This window comes from Hippoglossus stenolepis, chromosome 2 (assembly GCF_022539355.2).
Source record: "Hippoglossus stenolepis isolate QCI-W04-F060 chromosome 2, HSTE1.2, whole genome shotgun sequence".
NCBI classification, from domain to species: Eukaryota; Metazoa; Chordata; class Actinopteri; order Pleuronectiformes; family Pleuronectidae; genus Hippoglossus; species Hippoglossus stenolepis.
The window spans coordinates 726,239-744,084 of record NC_061484.1 but is presented as its reverse complement, the minus strand read 5'-3'; the positions used below and the strand labels follow the sequence as shown (position 1 = coordinate 744,084).

At 44.0% G+C, this 17,846-nt stretch overlaps 1 protein-coding gene across 1 annotated transcript; it reads right to left on the bottom strand.

Annotated features, from left to right (window-relative positions):
* Positions 1-11,895: 11,895 nt before the first annotated feature.
* gstt1b (glutathione S-transferase theta 1b) lies at positions 11,896-16,729 on the bottom strand. Its single transcript, XM_035172662.2, has 5 exons — positions 16,342-16,729; positions 15,065-15,152; positions 14,833-14,983; positions 13,578-13,754; positions 11,896-12,523 (listed from the first exon to the last, which is right to left on the bottom strand). The coding sequence occupies exons 1-5, from the start codon at positions 16,445-16,447 to the stop codon at positions 12,326-12,328; spliced, it is 720 nt and encodes a 239-aa protein (XP_035028553.1). The 5' UTR covers positions 16,448-16,729; the 3' UTR covers positions 11,896-12,325.
* Positions 16,730-17,846: the final 1,117 nt, after the last annotated feature.

Genomic DNA, 17,846 nt, shown 5'->3' with positions numbered 1-17,846 from the left:
AGCCAAGGATGAGATGTTATTTCCAATGGAAACGGAAATTTGTCTATCTGAGAGATAAGACTTGAACCATCTAAGGGCAGTTCCAGATATGCCGACGCACTGCGTGAGTCTATTGATGAGAATGTTATGATCAATGGTGTCAAATGCGGAACAGAGTCAAGGACCAGTAATACATTACAACCAACAGCATCGGCAGACATCAATAAATCATTAATAATTTTAAGGGGAGCAGTTTCCGTACTGTGTCGTTTGTGAAATCCAGACTGGAATTTGTCAAAAATTGTATTATATGTTGTCATGTTGTCCTGGCACCAAGATGTCAGGGCTCTGACCTCCTCTCTCTCATCTCTCCATCTCATCGTCGCCGGTTATCAGGCCTATGATGGTTGTGTCATCAGCAAATTTGATGATGGTGTTGGAGCTGTGGGTGGCCACGCAGTCATGTGTGAACAGGGAGTATAGGAGAGGACTGAGCACGCAGCCCTGGGGGGCGCCGGTGTTGAGAGTCAGGGTGGATGATGTGGGGCTGCCTATCCGCACAGCCTGGTGTCTGCCCGTCAGGATCCAATCACAGAGGGGGCAGTTGAGCCCAAGGTCTCTGAGCTTGGTGACGAGCTTCAAGGGCACAATGGTATTAAATGCTGAACTGTGGTCAATGAACAGCATTCTCACATATGTGTCTCTCTGTTTCAGGTGGGAGAAGGCAGTGTGTAAGGTGAGGGAGATTGCATCTGCAGATTACCTATTTGGCCTTTAGGCAAACTGAAGTGGGTCCAGTGAGTCAGGGAGGGAGGGAGGGAAGAGGTGATGAAGGATTTGACTAACCATCAAAGGACTTCATTATGGTGGAGGTGAGTGCTACTGGGTGGTAGTTGTTCAGGCAGAGGGTTTGGGGTTTCTTCGGAACAGGGACAATGATGGTCTCCTTGAAGCATGTGGGGAGTACAGACTGGAGCAGTAACAAGTTGAAAATGTCTGTGAACACATCTGCCAGCTGATCTGCACACACCGTGAGAGCTCGGTCAGGGATGCGATCAGGTCAAGGTGCCTTGTGTGTGTTAATTTGTTTAAGTGATCTCCACATATTTGCCCTGGATATTACAGGGGGGCAGCGGTCCTCCGTTTGTGGTCTCAAAGCATGCATAGAAGGTGTTGTTCATATGGGAGAGATGCAGACACCAACTCAGCTCTGCTGGTCTTCCTTTTGTAGTTTGTGATGGTTTTTAGTCCAGCCCACATGTTCCTACAGTTGGAGCCCTGGTAGTGAGACTCCACTTTGGAATTCCCCGTACAGTAATCCTCGGTATCACACCATCAATGCATCTGATGATTTAGCTGATGGCCGAGTCCATTTATGTGTTTATGTTGATGACTGAAGCAGTCATGTAGAGCCAAGTCTGAATGGTCGCGCCACCGCTGAATGGTCCGATTCACCGGTCTGTCATGTTTGAGTTTCTGCCTAGAATGGAGAGCCCCTCGGGAACAATGGTATATTCCGGGATCACGGGGTCGAGCCAAGTCTCAGTGAAAACATCTTAACATATCAAAAATCAGACATGTCCTGTCTCAAAAAGATGCAGAAAAACTAGTCCATGCCTTTTTTACATCCAGACTTGATTATTGTAATTCCTTATTATCAGGCTCCAGCAGTAAGTCGTTAAAGACTCGGCAGCTTGTCCAAAATGCTGCAGCACGTGTCCTGACAAGAACCTCACCTTCAAGGCCCTTAATAATATGGCACCATTATACCTCAGGAGGCAGACACCATCTGTACGTTTAAGAGTAGGCTTAAAACCTTCCTTTACGATAAAGCTTATAGTTAGAGCCGGTCCAGGTTAGTCTTAGACCTGCTCTTGGTTATGCTGCTAAAGGTCTAGAATGCCGGGGGACACATGACACAAGGAGCTGCTCTTCCCAGCTTCTCCTTCCTCTTCTCCCTTATCATATCAAAGAACTTAATATCTTATCAATACATGTTACTGACTTGACTTCTTCCCCTGAGTCCCTTTGCCTTATCGTCTGCAAATCTTTGTTTACACCGTGGATTATGATGGTGGATCGCGTATCAGAGATCGTGATCGTAATGGCGGATCCTGTATCATGCTGGCTGATTGTGATAATAATGGCGGATCCTTTATCGTGTTGGCATCTGATAGTGGTGGTGGACCACGATTGAGGTGGCAGCTGATGGTGGATCCTGATGGCGGCAGTGGATCATGACTGTGGACTATAGTGGCCTCCGATCTTGATTGTGGATCATGATCGTAGTGGCTGCTGACCATGGACTATGATTACAACAAGACTGCTTGATATACAATATTTCTACTCAGATACTCCACCATTATTGACAATAATCCATCAATTCATTTACCTTCAATTATGCTACAAAGTGTTTATTCTAATCAATGCTGCAAATACCCTTATCTTTCTGATTACACGTGAGAGGGATCCCTCACATGTGGCTCTCTCTGAGGTTTCTACCTTCTTTTTACCCTGTTAAAAGGTTTTTTTTATGTAGATTTTCCTTACTCTTGTTGAGGGTTATGGGCAGAGGAGGTCACACCTTGTTAAAGCACTATGAGACGAAATGTGAAATGTGAATATGGGCTATACAAATAAAATTTGATTGATTGATTGAAACCATTTCATTACAGTTCTTAATGTCTCGTTGGAAAACCATCCTGCTCCGAAGTTGTTCCAGCTTATTATCCAGAGACTGAAAATTAGCCCGAAGAATACTCGATAGTGGAGTCCAGTTTTCGCGACTAGGATTCCGGCCCACTACCCTTGTTTCCTTCGTCGCCTCTGTGCAAACCTGTATGGTTTGATCTGAGATCTGTTTACCAGTGGCCAATTAGATATAGAAGTTGATTCCAGCCGGGTAGGTCTGGATGGTTGAGGACCGGATGTTTTGAATAGAAAGAGCATGGGTGATAAAACTGCAAATAGACAGAGCAGGTGGTATGAGGAGTGAAATGCCTTAAAACTATTCCATCCGGTAAAGTAGGCTGAGAGAGTGCTTGGGGAGAGCATGGCTTCGTGTGAGGTGTAAACAAGGATTTCCAACTGTGGAGTTAGTTGAAAATCCTGGCTAAAATCGGTGGGACTGGTATGGGGTGAGTATCCGATTCTGGGGCCAAGAGTCTGAATTTCTGAAATGAGAACCGATACAGTGAATCGGCGATGTTGTTCTGGTACCCAGGGATGTTGGCTACCCTGAGGATGAACTGGTGTTGGGCTGAGATTAATGTGAGTCCGGCAGGAATTGCATAATGGCTGGATGACCTTTGTTGAGGATTTCTACGACTGCGGTATTATCCGTGTGAATGAGTATGGACTTCCTGGACCATTCATGCCCCCAAAGAATGGAAGCTTTGACTGTGGGATATATCTCATGAAGCGCAAATGAAGGACATCTGGAGTCTGAATCGAGAGATTTAAACTCTGGGGGCCAAACAGAGGCGAAACCATCTCCCTCTGCAATGGCCACCGAAACCTGTTGAGGGAGCTGCATCTGTGAAAAGTTGGATATCCTCAGGGTGAGTGATGAATTCATCATAGAAGAATGAAATTCCTTTTCAAGAGGACAGAAAAAGTTGCCACGGTGCATTTGCATTTTGCATGCATTGTCCAGGACAACAATCATGGATGGCTGCAGCTTTGGTCAACAGGTTAGTGAGGAAGGATTTCCCTTGTGGAATTATGTGGATGGCATAATTGAGATAGCCAAGGAGGGTTAGTAGTTGCCGTTTTGTGCATCTGTCCGCCAGAAGATAGTTTGACAGGAGCACAGTGATGCCTAGATATATGAAATTAGTATTAAAATATAAACAAATTCCAAATGAATTAAACATTAAACTCTGACATCATCATCCTGTAATCCAGGACTTCTATTCTTCCATTCATCCCTAAAATAGACAAATAGAGACTTTTCCCTTTCTTCTGTTTTGTGTTTTACGGAATCGTGGCTGACGGAATCTACACCGGACTCTGCCGCACAGCTGACCGGCTTTCAGCTGTTACGCGCGGACCGCGACCCGATCCTCTCACGCAAAGCAAAAGGCGGAGGGATTTGTTTCTATATAAACCATGGCTGGTGCAGCGACGTGAAAGTGATTTTACAATCCTGTTCTCCTGACCTGGAATCTTTTTTCATCACCTGCAGACCGTTTTACTCTCCCCGTGAATTCACTTCTTTTATCCTGGCCGGAGTTTACATCCCACCGCAAGCTGACGTGCGCGAGGCTCAGCGTCAACTCGCTGATCAGATACTAGGAGTGGAGAGAAGGAGAGAGAACACGTATTCCCCTGTTATTGTCATTGGGGACTTTAATAAGGGCAACTTAACTCACGAACTCCCCAAATACAAACAGTTAGTTAAATGCCCGACCAGGGGAGAGAATACTCTGGACCATTGCTACAGTACCATCAGCAGGGCTTATCATGCAGTTTCCCGCGCTGCTCTGGGTCTATCCGACCACGCGCTTATTCATCTGATCCCGGCCTACAGACAGAAACTCAAACTTTCTAAACCTGCGGTGCTGAGATGTAAGAACTGGAGCAGCAGTGAAGCTGTGGAGGAGCTGCGTGATTGCCTGGACAACACAGACTGGGACATTTTTAGAACTTCTTCCAACAGCCTGGACGAATTTACAGATGCTGTGACGTCATACATCAGCTTCTGTGAGGACAGATGTATTCCAACACGCACCAGGGTGAGTTACAACAACGACAAGCCCTGGTTCACAGCAAAACTCAAACAGCTTCGTTTGGAGAAAGAGGTGGCCTTCAAGACTGGGGACAAGGATAGGTTCAGACTGGCTAAATACTCGTTTGGCAAGGAGATTAAGGAGGCCAAACGACAGTATTCCAAGAAGCTGGAACAACAATTTGCAGCCAACGACTCTCGTCAGTCTGGAAAGGCCTTCGGGTGATCACCGGCTGCAAAACCAAATCCCCCCACTCTGTGGAAGACCTTCAACTTGCAAACGACCTGAATGAGTTCTACTGCAGATTCGACAGACAATGGACCAGTTCTAACCCTACCCCACATTCTGACCCCCCACAGCTATCACACCTCTTCTTCCCAGCCTGGACAAAGACACTCCCCCACAAAATGGTCCCAGACTGCCCCCTCCCCCCCATCACACCTCTCTCCATTCAGGAGAGAGATGTCAACAAACTACTGAAGAGACTGAACCCCCGCAAGGCAGCTGGACCAGACGCTGTCTCCCCCTCCACACTCAGGTACTGTGCGGACCAGCTGTCTCCAGTGTTCACGGACATCTTCAACACCTCACTGGCTGAATGCGTGGTACCTGCCTGCCTCAAAACATCCACCATCATCCCCGTTCCCAAAAAGCAGAGGATCACAGACCTTAATGACTACAGACCAGTCGCCCTGACCTCTGTAGTAATGAAGACCTTTGAGCGCCTCGTGCTGACCCACCTCAAGGCCATAACCAACCACCTCCTCGACCCACTGCAGTTTGCCTACAGAGCCAACAGGTCTGTAGACGACGCAGTCAACATGGGACTCCACTTCATCCTCCAGCACCTTGACTCCCCCGGCACCTACGCCAGGATCCTGTTTGTGGACTTCAGCTCCGCATTCAACACTATCGCCCCAGCTCTTCTCCGAGACAAGTTGACACAGCTGAGCGTGCCTGAGCCCACCTGCAGGTGGATCACTGACTTCCTGACAGACAGGAAGCAGCGCGTGAGGCTGGGCAAGCTTGTCTCTGAGCCCCGGACCATCAGCACTGGAGCCCCACAAGGTTGTGTGCTCTCCCCTCTACTCTTCTCCCTCTACACCAACAACTGCATCTCCAGCCACCACTCTGTCAAACTCCTGAAGTTTGCAGACGACACAACCCTAATTGGATTAATCTCCAATGGGGACGAGGCCGCCTACAGAGAGGAAGTTGACAGCCTGGCTTCCTGGTGCAGCCAGAACTTCCTGGAGCTGAACGCTTCGAAAACTGTAGAGATGATAGCAGACTTCAGGAGGAGCCCAGCCCAAACCGCCCCCCCTCACCATGTGCGACTCCCCAGTTAAAACAGTGGAGTCTTTCAGATTCCTGGGGACTATAATTGCACAGGACCTGAGGTGGGCTGAGAACATCACCACCATCACCAAGAAGGCCCAGCAGAGGATGTTCTTCCTGCGGCAACTGAAGAAATTCAACATGCCGCAGAAAGTGATGGTCGAGTTCTACACGGCCATCATTGAGTCCATCCTCACTGCATCAATCACCGTCTGGTTCGCTGCCTCCACTGCCAAGGACAAGGGCAGACTGCAGCGGATCATTCGGTCAGCTGAGAAGGTCATCGGCTGTGACCTGCCGGCTCTCCTACACCTGTTCCACTCCAGGACCAGGAAGAGAGCAGGCAAGATCATTGCTGATCCTTCCCATCCCGGCCACCACCTATTCCAGAGACTCCCATCTGGAAAAAGGTTCCGGGCCATCAAGACCAAAACCTCGCGCCACCTGAACAGTTTTTTCCCCATGGCAGTGGGGCTCACAAACAAGCCCCCTGCATCACACTGACTCTGCCCCCCGCACATAACTTATAACTTATATATTGTTGGCACTATCCGGAACCAATCACTGCACCTTAGCACCGCACGTGCCCATAACATAACCTATTGTTTTTTCTGTATATATTGTTGTTTTATGTCCGATTTGTTGTTATGTCCAAAGGCACCAACCACACCAAGGCAATTTCCTGTATGTGTAAATATACTTGGCAATAAAAATAATTCTGATTCTGATTCTGAAAATTAAAGAATGGACAGTAGCAAATCATCTTCAAGCTAAATAGCAGTTACCTTTTTGAGCCATTTCATTGCGGTTTGTGACCTACACATAGGAAAGAAACAAAAATCTAAATTACAAATGATCTCTTTATGCCAACACTTGACCTTTGGGGCTCAGTCTCTCACAATCTCCTTTGGATGCCGTTCAGCTACTTCAGTGTTCCAAAACTATTAACAGCCCTTTTCAAATCCGAGGACAGGACCAACAACTAAGCCTCCCAAGTCAAATACACCAGAGCATGGCAGCATCTGGAAATTTGCATCATGGCAGGATGCACCATCTCCCCGCTAGCATTCACCATGGTTCGCCATCAGTCTCCTCCCTCTGTGTGGCCCTTGACCATTTATGAAATCCCACCCTCCAAGGTTGACAGACTGGAGAGAGTGGTCGTTTCATTTGCAGAAAAAATGGCTTGGTGTCCCTTGGCCTTGGAGAGTGCAGTCCATTCTCCTCGTGGTTGAGGAGGTGCGCTACTAAAAGCAAGAGATGAGGTGTTAAAAGGTCATCTCTCAAGCAAAGCAGGATGCAATTGATGCAATGGGAGGGGGAAGAGAAAGTTCTCTTGGAACAACCTGTGGGACATCGAAGCACATCGAACTAGCTTCATTATACGAGCCACCTATGATGTCCTGCCATCTCCAGTTCGATTGGTAATGTTATCGCAATTAAAAGGCCAAAACACAACGCTGAGATGCACAACTGTAGATATTTCTCTTATCTGTTGGTGGTTGCCAACATCAAGTGGTGGTTGGCGTCTGTGGCAATTGATTATGCCACCGGGGTCTCCCAAACACACTCAGGTACAGTGGGGCAAAAAAGTATTTAGTCAGCCACCAATTGTGCAAGTTCTCCCACTTAAAAAGATGAGAGAGGCCTGTAATTTTCATCATAGGTATACCTCAACTATGAGAGACAAAATGAGAAAAAAAAATCCAGAAAATAGCACAGATTTTCTATGGGGTTGAGATCTGGAGACTGGCTAGGCCACTCCAGGACCTTGAAATGCTTCTACGAAGCCGCCCTTTCGTTGCCCGGGCGGTGTGTTTGGGATCATTGTCATGCTGAAAGACCCAGCCACGTTTCATCTTCAATGCCCTTGCTGATGGAAGGAGGTTTTCACTCAAAATCTCACGATACATGGCCCCATTCATTCTTTCCTTCACACGGATCAGTCGTCCTGGTCCCCTTGCAGAAAAACAGCCCCAAAGCATGATGTTTCCACCCCCATGCTTCACAGTAGGTATGGTGTTCTTTGGATGCAACTCGGCATTCTTTCTCCTCCAAACACGACAAGTTGAGTTTTTACCAAAAAGTTCTATTTTGGTTTCATCTGACCATATGACATTCTCCCAATCCTCTTCTGGATCATCCAAATGCTCTCTAGCAAACTTCAGACGGGCCTGGACATGTACTGGCTTAAGCAGGGGGACACGTCTGGCACTGCAGGATTTGAGTCCCTGGCGGCATAGAGTGTTACTGATGGTAGCCTTTGCTTTTTGGTCCCAGCTCTCTGCAGGTCATTCACTAGGTCCCCCGTGTGGTTCTGGGATTTTGTTCACCGTTCTTGTGATCATTTTGACCCAACGGGTGAGATCTTGCGTGGAGCCCCAGATCGAGGGAGATTATCAGTGGTCTTGTATGTCTTCCATTTTCTAATAATTGCTCCCACAGTTGATTTCTTCACACCAAGCTGCTTACCTATTGCAGATTCAGTCTTCCCAGCCTGGTGCAGGTCTACAATTTTGTTTCTGGTGTCCTTTGACAGCTCTTTGGTCTCGGCCATAGTGGAGTTTGGATTGTGACTGTTTGAGGTTGTGGACAGGTGTCTTTTATACTGATAACGAGTTCAAACAGGTGCCATTAATACAGGTAACGAGTGGAGGACAGAGGAGCCTCTTGAAGAAGTTACAGGTCTGTGAGAGCCAGAAATCTTGCTTGTTTGTAGGTGACCAAATACTTATTTTACCGAGGAATTTACCAATTAATTCATTAAAAATCCTACAATGTGATTTCCTGGATTCTTTCCCCCCATTCTGTCTCTCATAGTTGAAGTGTACCTATGATGAAAATTACAGGCATCTCTCATTTTTTTAAGTGGGAGAACTTGCACAATTGGTGGCTGACTAAATACTTTTTTGCCCCACTGTATATGTACTCTACAAAGGGATGGTATCCCCTAGTCCTGAAACAGAACTTTCTGCCACCAGATAAGGGCCTTCTCACCACTCACATCCTCCTTGACCTTTGATACCATCTCATTCAATGCTATTGCAATACCTGGTTGGTATTAGGACCAATGGCTCTACACTATTCTGGTTGACATCATAAACATTTTGTACAGGGGACAATGTGTGGTCTGCACCAACACCAGTCAGGCATGCCCCAGGGTTTGTTGTTGGGACCATTTATATTCATTATATACATCCTCCCCCTTGGTAACATTCTCTCTAGATTTGGAATCATCATCCAGCTCCACTGGCTTCCAGTTCAACAAAGGATACAAAATCCTACTGCTTACCCTTCAAAGCCCTCCATAACTTGGCTCCCCCTTACCTTTCCCGTATTTAAACTCAGCACTCCCTAAAACACAACGTACTTCACTACACTACTATATGTACATAATTTACCAGATTTGTCCCGCAGTTTCATGATGCCTCTTTGCCTGCTTGATCCATCTTTCACTGTGCACATTCATGAAGCGGCTGTGGCTGAGGGGGTAGAGCAGTTGTCCTCTAACCAGAAGGTCAGCAGCTTGAATCCCAGCCCATGCTGAAGCATCCTTTGGCAAGATGCCCCCCAAAAAATGGCTCCTCATAGATGTTGAATGTACTAATCTTAAGTCTCTTTGGATAAAAGCATCAGGTAATATAAAATGTAATGTGACAAGCATACAGTTTTCTAGCAGGTAGTCACATCCGTGTCACACAAACCTGTGTCATCCCCCTGCCTAATCAGCTCTGAAAGTGGAATATTATTCCCATCAAGTTTGGTGAAAATCCATTCATACATTTTATACAGACAGGGGTGAAAACAATACCCAATATTGTTTCACACGAATCTCCACAAATCAGCAGTGGCTCATTGACATGTAAAGGAACACACCTTCAAACAGGCTACTCTGAACAGGGTTTTGAGAAGGGTGTTGTGGTACTTCATCCTTTTGGTATTTTGATCATACAAATGTTTTATTAAAGGGATAGTTCATCCAAAAATGAAAATTCACTAATGATCTACTCCCCCCTATGCCGATGGGGGGGATTGGTAAAGAAAACTTCAACTCGAAACAAGGTCATTTACACCATGTTTTAAGCTTAAATTTCCGCTGATATCTTCCAACGAGGTGCATTCAGGGACTGTCGAAATGCTAATGTCTGCTAGCATAGCCACTTCTGGTTGACTGTTGGGCTTAAAACACGGTGGAAATGACCTTGTTTCGAGGCCATTTGAATGTAGCAACTACTCTCCAGCCAGACATTGTCATGTCGTCTGCAATGGAGAAATTACATTACATTACATTTAGCTGACGCTTTTATCCAAAGCGACTTACAATAAGTGCATTCAACCATAAGGGTACAAACCCAGAACAACAAGAATAGAGAAAGTACAATTTCTTCAAAAAAGCTAAACTACAAAGTGCTATAAGTAAGTGCCATTTTAAGTGCTACTAAATTGTTAGTTTTAAAAATGTTATTCAAGGTATAGTCGGAAGAGGTGTGTTTTTAGTTTGCGGCGGAAGATGTATAGACTTTCTGCTGTCCGGATGTCCATGGGGAGCTCATTCCACCATTTAGGAGCCAGGACAGCAAACAGTCGTGATTTTGTTGAGTGTTTAGCTCACAGTGAGGGAGCAACAAGCCGATTGGCAGATGCAGAGTGGAGTGAATGGGCTGGGGTGTAATGTTTGACCATGTCCTGGATGTAGACTAGACCCGATCCGTTCACAGCACGGTACGCAAGTACTAATGTTTTGAAACGGATGCGGGCAGCCACCGGTAACCAGTGAAGGGAGCGGAGGAGCGGATTAAGAAATGCATCTTAATCATCGAGCTGACCTTCCCCTGGGAAGAGGGCATGACAGCAGCCTATGAAAGGAAACACCTCAAGTACTCTGAGCTTGCAGCAGAGTGCCGAGAGGCTGGCTGGAAAAGACAAGGTCTTCCCAGTGGATGTTGGATGTCGGGGCTTTATCTGCGGCAGAAAAAGCTAGCTACTGGCTGTGGCTCAGGAGGAAGGAGAACTATTGGGGTCCAACCACCCCTTAAAGGCAGCTGCAGGGGGGTGGCGGAGGGAAAGTCCCCAATATGCCACTGTCACATATTTTGTGAGGCCACTATAATTAATTTTGATTCCTCTACCGCTTTTGTCCTGGCCCTGAGCCGGGTTGTGACAGTTAGAAATTCATCAGTGTGCTGCTGTAGCAGTGTTGCATGTGTTAACATTTAAGTTTTAAAATAAAAAAAAGTAAGTCAAATGGTACTGAGTAGTATAGATGAGTAATTATACTCATCTTGCACTGCCAGCTCTCTACAGTATGTTAAATTTGTCCTGAGGAAGAAACTGAATGCTTAACTGCTCCTGATGCAAAATCAGCGTGTGGATGAGACATACATTGGAAAGAAAAAAGAAAGAAAGAAATTGTTTAGTTTACTTGTAATAAAAGGTTATATGTGGGTTTTCCACATGGTAACAGCATGGCATTGTTTCAGAAACACTGCCACTCTGCTATCTACCCTGACACAGCAGGAGAAATGACTCAACATCAGACACATGCTAGGTTTATCTTAATCGACTTAAAACCTCAAGTAACCGTACTACTTACTTTCTTTCATTAGACAAAATAAGTCAATCAGTATTAGCAATGTTAATTCAAATCAACCAGTACAGAAGCGTCACAACATAAGTATCATTCATGGACTATGTTTTCAGCTGACTATAAAGTGCTGCTGTGTGAAATTTCAAACTGACACAGCTGCCTATGAACATGTGACCTTTTCACAACACACTACTCTATATTATCCTCATGATGACGCAATGAAACTTTCAGTTTGGACCAAAAATCACTATGACTAACAAACACAGAGCACTATTTATTGAGGCTTGAAAGAACATCACATGAAACACAGCTGATTGACTGCATTTGACCACAGAGAAGATTTAAGGAAATATGTGTGCAGTTATCTCAAAGTTCACATTCCTCTATGTTACATAATCAGGCTGCCTGAATAAACAACTGCGCCTTTCTGCCTCCAAGGCCCGGTCCAGCAAATCACATGTTGCAATACTGAGGGAAAACATTCTGGTGCTTTTACTGCCACTGAGGGAAGTCCTCATACAAGGGTTAGGGTTTTAATGACACAATAAGAAAAAAAGTTGTTAAAACCATTGTCATGAACTTGTTCCCCATAGTATTTTATTCGTACCAGATTCATACAACTTACCAACGCTGATTGTAATGAGTTACCACAAAATTTACCAAGCTAGTTTAGACTGAACCAATGTTCTCTTCACATGAACAATTTGAGGATCTTGGGCTTGAAGAACTGCATCTTGCTGGCGTCCATCAATGTCACACTCTCCTGGGCTCCCAGGAGGGACTGGTGGGCGTCATCAAACAGCTCTTTCCCAATTGCAGCCTGGACTCTGTCCCGCCATGCACTCAGTTTGGGTCTGCTCTCAAACACATCCAGGCCGGATCCAACAGGCTGTCAGTGGGACAAAGGAGGGTAGAGAGGGGACCATTAATGTAAAAAGAGCCAACTCTTGAGCCACCTCCTCTGACTACTAACCCCTATGAGAGGTTGCACAAACACAAAACTTATAGTTTTGTTTCAGTCACAAAGCTCTCATCAACCTTGATCAGCAACTGTATTCTGTGCACTAACATCTCCATTTCCAACTGGGGGACTAGGAACAGAACAGATAAGTCACTTCAGCACAAATTAAAAACCAACAGCACAAATATGCTGTGATCTCAAACGCTATTTAGAAGCTAACTGTTGTGTTGTAATGGGGTTGTTGTCTGTGGGTTTTAGCAGCCAGCTGTTGTTCCCTCTTCCTAGTATTGTGTAGTGGCACATTTAGCATTTAGTGGTATTGTGCGGGACGGTACCTGCTTACTTTCACCACAGCTACTACTCTTATAGCATGACTGGATACAAAATACAAGCAGTGTATGTGCCAAGCTAGGTCTTGGATCGGAATGTAAAAATTTGTGTATTTTCAAAATGTAAAGCAGTGTCACTTTTCAACTTACTCTATGCTGAGATGTCTGATTCTCTCACTGGCTTTGGTTGTTTTCTCTTGTCTCTTTTTGGCATGCTGAATTACTTCTCCAGTGCTCCTCTGTTTATATGTGGCCCAAAACTTTTATATAATGTTACACATGCTGGAACTGGAAATTTGCTGCAACACAGCAGTGTTTTCCATATAGTTTTCTTCCATATCTATCAGATTATTGTCTTGTAGTTGTTGTTCTAACTGGTGAATTTTGACCAGGATGTTTTAATTAAGCAGATAGATTTTTCTGCTCCCAAGTGGACAAAGAGTTCTTTAGTGACTGCTTGGATTTTTAAAGACATTTTAAATATTGTTTTTGTCTTGCCAGTAAAATGAAAAGGTATTATCACTTGCACAGAAATTTCCGACAACACAAGACATCTAAAACAGTGTTGATATTCAAACTGGTTGGCAGAAACGTAAATGACCATGGCCCTTTATCAGTCCTCTGGACTGGACTGAACTATTTTGGATGTTTACCTGCATAACCTCCACAATGGCAACCAGGTCAGCCAATGAGAAGTTATCTCCTGCAATGAATGGCTTGTCCTGGATAAACTTTTCCTCCAGGAGTTTCAAGGATCCATTTAAGTCCTCCAAGGCTGAATCCAACTTGTCCTGCGGGACATCCACGCCCAGAATCTTGGGAATCAAAAGCTACAGCACAAACATAAATATCTCGATTGGAATTACCTGCAAGAGCTGATTAAAAAACAAAAACTATTCAACTACGTATTTATTAATAGTTCCATTTTTAGCATTTTTCTCCACTCACCCTAACCAGTCGAGGCAGATGGCCACCCACATTGGGTCTGGTTTTGCTAGAGGTTTCTTCCACGTTTTTTCTCTCCACAGTTGCCTAAGTGCTTGCTCGTTGTGGGAACTGTTGGTTTCTCTATAATTTTAAGGTCTCGACCTTACTATGTAAAGTGCCTTGAGATAATGTATGTTATGATTTGGCACTATACAAATAAAAATGAATTGAACACATTACTTTTCCTTTAGTCTAACAGACGTTTTTCTTTCATTCAGCACAAGCTAAATGTATGATGGCACACAATGCTCGGTTAGTGACTATTAATTGTAGACTACTTTTCACGATCCATTGTGGGATACAATGAGTCCACTATATAGAGTATTCAAATTTTCTAATTAAACATTCAGACAGCACTAAAAAAGGGCAAACTCACTATATAGTGGACTTTATCATGAGTAGTGAGAGATCTTTGACACAGCCTGCGACTTTGCTACACAGTGCTTCTATGTGTAGCACTTTTTCTATGAGAACAGCACAGACGTCAGGGGCAATTTGGGGTTCAGTTTCCTGCCCAAGGACACTTTGGTACGTGCATTTGGGTAGAATTGGATCACTGTCGACTGAAGTGTTGTGGAAGTAGAGCCTCATTTTTAGGATGTTCACAGAAAGCAGGAATTACAGTTAAGACCACACTAATGGTGTGTGAAAAGAAAATGACACAATACAAGACACCTTTTTTGAAAACCACAACTGAGCTTGTTTCCAGTAAGAGGGTATCATTCTATTTCATTGTGTTGGGATCAGTAACAGTGAATAGTGAAACAAATGCCCAGATATACTATAAAAGGCAATAGGAAACAAGTGAAATCTAGAGCTGCTAATGGAGCATTGCCCTTATATACTTCCTCAAGCTGAATTCACTTCTTCAAAGCTGGAAGCTGGAGGGAAAAGCTCACACACAGGCGTAAGTGACCATACCCGGAGCCAGAACATCTTGGATCCATGCAGACGGACAGTTGTGTGCTGCCATGACAGATACTCGTTGATGCAAGCGCGTTGGTGGAGGTCAGCTGGGTACCAGAAATCCGGAGTCTTAAACTTCTCTGCCAGATACAGCAGGATGGCAATGCTGCAGAGGCAAACACCACTAATGAGCACCACACAGGACTCACATGCAGGACATATTACCAATAAATGTTTGAATTATCACCTCTCAGCCAGGCAGAAGTCTCCATCTCGCAGAGCAGGGACCTTTCTTATCAAGTTGATCTTCCCAAATTCTTCTCCATACTGCTCGCCTGAAAGAAATTTCAGTCAGTTGTCCTCTCCTCTTTCTCTATTGACGTCCTTGATCTATCGAGAGGGCCCCTTGGCAGTGTGTGGCCCATTGGCCTTTAAAAATATCCAGGCCTACTCATATTAGTCAGTCTGTTTTCAAATATACAGACGGTTGTTACTAATTTTTACAATTACTTTCATCATTATTGGCTGCTGTCGTGTTCTTTTATCCTTAGGTATGAGAAGGGTCGGTCTTGGTTCAAAAAGTATTTATTTAGAAGCAATGAAAAGGTACAGCATACCTATGGGCACTCAATGCACAGCCTCGGCTTTAGTCAGTAGCTCGGGGTAGTCAAGAGTCGCCCCGAACGGATGACAGGTGCAATATTTATAATAGTAGGTTGAAGGCGTGGTCCCAGCATCTTGGAACTGGAATCCACCAATGATGAGGAGCTGCTCCCAGGTTCGTCCCTCCTTTGATAGTAGCTGGGCAAATCTTCACATTCTGACAGTGTTAAGTTTTGTGTATTAAGAAAAAGCCTTTATCCGGCTGAAGCTTTGTGAGTCTTCAGTAGTTTTGCAGATACGGTGTTGTTGTTCATTGGAGTGAGAAACATTGTGTTTCTGTTTTATCGACTGTAAGTTCTGTGTGTGTAAGCATGCGTATTCATCAGACAAGACAACGCCTTTCCTATCTGCCCTTCAGAAGCTGGGGCAGCTGCTTGATTTCTTTCTAAGGCATAGGTCACAGTGTCTTAATGAGCACAGTGCATTCATGTATGTGTGATGTTGAATAAAGCTAAAGGAATACTGTAATATATATAAAGGTTTATGTATGAGAACAAGTTTAAGTACAGTGTTATTGTATGCCACGGATTACAGTCTTAACACTGCTTTGTTAATTTCGTTAAGACAACATCTTGAAAAGTCTCTTTCATTTAGAGCACTGATATCTAAAATGTTCAAACGACATTATATTATTGTATAAAACTGACACTTTCTTTGCACTTTCTCATCCAGCGGGCTGGGTACATAAGAGTTTATGTGGCCTGTGAAGTCACTTACCACGGATCAAAGTAGAAGAAAGTTAACAAGTATAATTTTCTTCCTCATGTTTTTATCCAAAACGTAGTGTGGCTTCTGTCCAACTTCTCTGGTCTGGATCTGGGTGTGGCTATTCCTCGTGTCTGTGTGTGAACATGAACTTACCTTCCAGCAGAGACAGCTTCTTGAACTCAAAGGGGATGTTGTTCTTTGAGGCGAATATGTAGACGGAGCGGCAGGGCTGAGAGTAGAGGTCCAGGTACAGCTCCATGGCAATGACTGCTCCGCAGCACTGTTTCCTGGGTCTGTCACACTGATATACCGCCACAAGATAGTCCAACCTGGACAAAATACGTCATTCACGTCATGAAAAAAAAAACATGACGTGAAAATAAATGTAAAAAGCGGCGTCCTGGCGGAGTAAACGCCGCTTTTTAGAGTGACGAATTTTGTCCAGGTTTGTCCAGGTTGTGGACAGTGTTAAACACGATTGAAGAATTGGTGGTTTAACTTTAATCATAATAATGACATGAAGAATGTAGTTTTTCACACTAGTCAACACGTCGCTCCCAAAACAGAACAACTTCCGTTGTTGACCTTTTACAATAAAAGTCCCAAACAGCTACACCAATGATGACAGGAAACACAAATTCACTGACCAACCTTCCACAATAAGGCAACTAAATAAAAGTTTACATAAATTACTTTTAAATAGCCAAACGTTACACTATAAAAACTAACTGGATATAGTTGATGATATAATAAATATTTAAGTTCGTTAGCTATATTATTAGTTATATATTAACTATGTATTGCTTGTTGTGTGTCTTTTTCCTTCGGTATCGGTAATCATGAAAACCGTGAAACCGTGATATTTCCTCTGACAATAATCGTGGCACCAAAATTTCATATCGTGACATCACTAGTGCAGAGTGAAGTTAAAAAGGCTTTGCGTTCAACCTAGCTTGAGTGATTGACTCAACTGGGGGGATTTTTTCAAACATAACATGTCTGCTATTTCAAAGGTCTGTGAAGCAATGGACACAATCTTCAGACCCAAATTCACAACTTTTCACAATAAAAGCAAAAAATAAGTATTGCAGCAAAAAAATGAATGTTGTGCTTTTATTTTGTAGATAAATTCCTTAGGAAGAAGGGATTGTATGAATGTTGCTGCCATGAGATTATCAACATAGTATATCTGTAGCTGTAGTTTATCCAAAGAGGCAGAAGATGACACATTCAACTCAGCCCGCAGAATGAAGATACACTGCCCCACCTCCACTGACTGCTACACAGCGCTGGTCGCTTGTTTATTCAATTTTGATTAATAATCAATGTATTGCACGTCCAAAGCGCACCCAATTCAATTATACTGCTTTACAATTTTTCACTGCTCTTTCTCGGACCAAACAGTTTGTGAGATATGGGTCCCACATACAGACAGACAGAACTTTGTGGAGTAAATAGTTTTGTAAAACTGATAATATAGTCTTATAGAACAGTGTTAAAATGTCTTGATCTTTCATCAGCCAATTCCAAATCAATGTTTTCTGTAATAGATAGTGTTTATATTTATCCTCTCTTTGCAGACAATACTTCTTGTGATACAAGAATTATGTACAAACTTAATTTAACTACAAAAACAAAAACAAAGATAACCAACAAAT